The 1,621-nt window shown below is 55.0% G+C and overlaps 1 protein-coding gene across 1 annotated transcript in view; it reads left to right on the top strand.

The window, feature by feature from the left end:
- The window catches only part of LOC308153217 (LRRN4 C-terminal-like protein), a gene marked incomplete at both ends in the record, with an annotated part of 894 nt that extends 142 nt beyond the window's left edge, over nt 1–752 (top strand). The window contains one exon of the mRNA XM_080526303.1: nt 1–752. This exon is cut by the window's left edge and continues 142 nt beyond it. Within this exon, the coding sequence (XP_080382429.1) occupies nt 1–752 (752 nt within the window).
- Nucleotides 753–1,621: the final 869 nt, after the last annotated feature.

Below are 1,621 nucleotides of genomic sequence, written 5' to 3' on the forward strand. Positions count from 1 at the left end.
TCACACACTTCCGCATCCTGTACGTGACGGGCGTGGGCAGCGACACCGAGGACTACAGCGACGGCGGCGGCAACGACTACACCGAGGAGAAGGAGGAGGACGACGTGTCCCCCCCCCACCCCGACCACCCCGACCACCACGACAACAACAACGCCTCGCCCACCCCCCTCCCGTACCTCCCCGACCCCCAGCCCTGCGACTACAACCCCTGCCAGGACCAGCTGGCCCCCTGCTCCCAGCTCTCTGCCCAGAGCGGGTGCCTCTGCCCTGGGCTCAGCGGGGAGGACGAGCCCCCCCACCCTCCGCGCCTCAAGAAGCTGGCGCCCGGGGGAGGGGGGGGCACGAAGGTGGAGTGGTGCGCCCCGGCCTCTGCCGTGTCTGGCTACCGGGTGGTGGTGGTGGAAGGAGGGCGGGGGGCCGGAGGAGGAGGGGAGCCTCTGCTGTTCGGGGAGCATCTGCGTAGCGGCTTGCTGGGGGACCTGGAGGCCGGGGCGAAGGTGTGCGTGGAGGCGGTGAACGGCGCGGGGAGGAGCGCCCCCTCGGAGCTGTCCTGCCTGCGCTACGACCCCCCCGAACCCTCCAACGCGGCCCTCACGGCCGGGGTCGTCGGCGGGGGGCTGGGCCTCCTCCTGTTGCTCAGCCTGACCGCGGTGGTGCTGTGGAGGCGGCGGGCGTGTCGGAAGGCGGGGGAGGGGGGGAACCCCTCGGAGGGGCTGGGGAACCCCTCCTACAGCACGGAGGGAACGCTGTGATCTGACCCGGGGTCAGAGAGACCCTGGGAGAGAGGATGTGTGACGTGTTAGTCACGGAGACGATGATGGGACAGAGCCAGAATGGCGGCTGCTAATAGAACAGTGACTCAGCCAGCAGCACTGGGCTTCTTAGGTGGTTCTAGAATCCTGCCGTTGAGAATGTAGAATTAAAGAACTTTGGGACTTTTGTGGACGATGGTAGCAGCAAAAGCCTTTTCCAGAGGCTGTGTGTCTTAGAGACTGCAGGGTGTTTGCGGGCAAATTAACTCGTGTAGGATCACAGGGTAGAGCGATGGCGGTCGGATTAACGTGTAAAAATAGAAAACGGACTGAATAGGCCTGCTCATGATTAATAACAAGTGTCTTGTGTTTTTAATAAAAGCGTGTACATACTTTTGGGAGTTTTCTATGAGAGTCTTGTTTTAATGGAGGGAACATAGATGTTGATAGGTGAGTGTGTACTGGTATTGTTTGGAGGAGACTCCATGATTCAAAGTGTGTCATGACCTGATAATTGTGTCGTTATTGTATTCATGGACTTCAAAACACCTAATGATCCTCAACTCATGTTTGCTACAGATACAAAATCTATATATTTTGTCCTTATAATAATTCATATATGTTGTCCTTTTGTCCTTATAATGATCCTCAAACTCGTGTTTGCTACAGATACAAAATTAATATATTTTCTCCTTATCATTTTTTTACTTATAAAATAAAATTGAGAACAGTATTGTGTTACAACTTCTGTGAACTTTTATTCTGAAACTCGAATTAGCGACATGGAAGATGAGGAACCAGTCTGATTGGCTGTAGCTTTAAAGTCCCTCCTTTCTTATGCATCTCGACCAATGAATTACGTCTATGAT

Source organism: Nansenia antarctica (assembly GCF_963989245.1).
Source record: "Nansenia antarctica genome assembly, chromosome: 3".
Lineage (NCBI taxonomy): Eukaryota > Metazoa > Chordata > Actinopteri > Argentiniformes > Microstomatidae > Nansenia > Nansenia antarctica.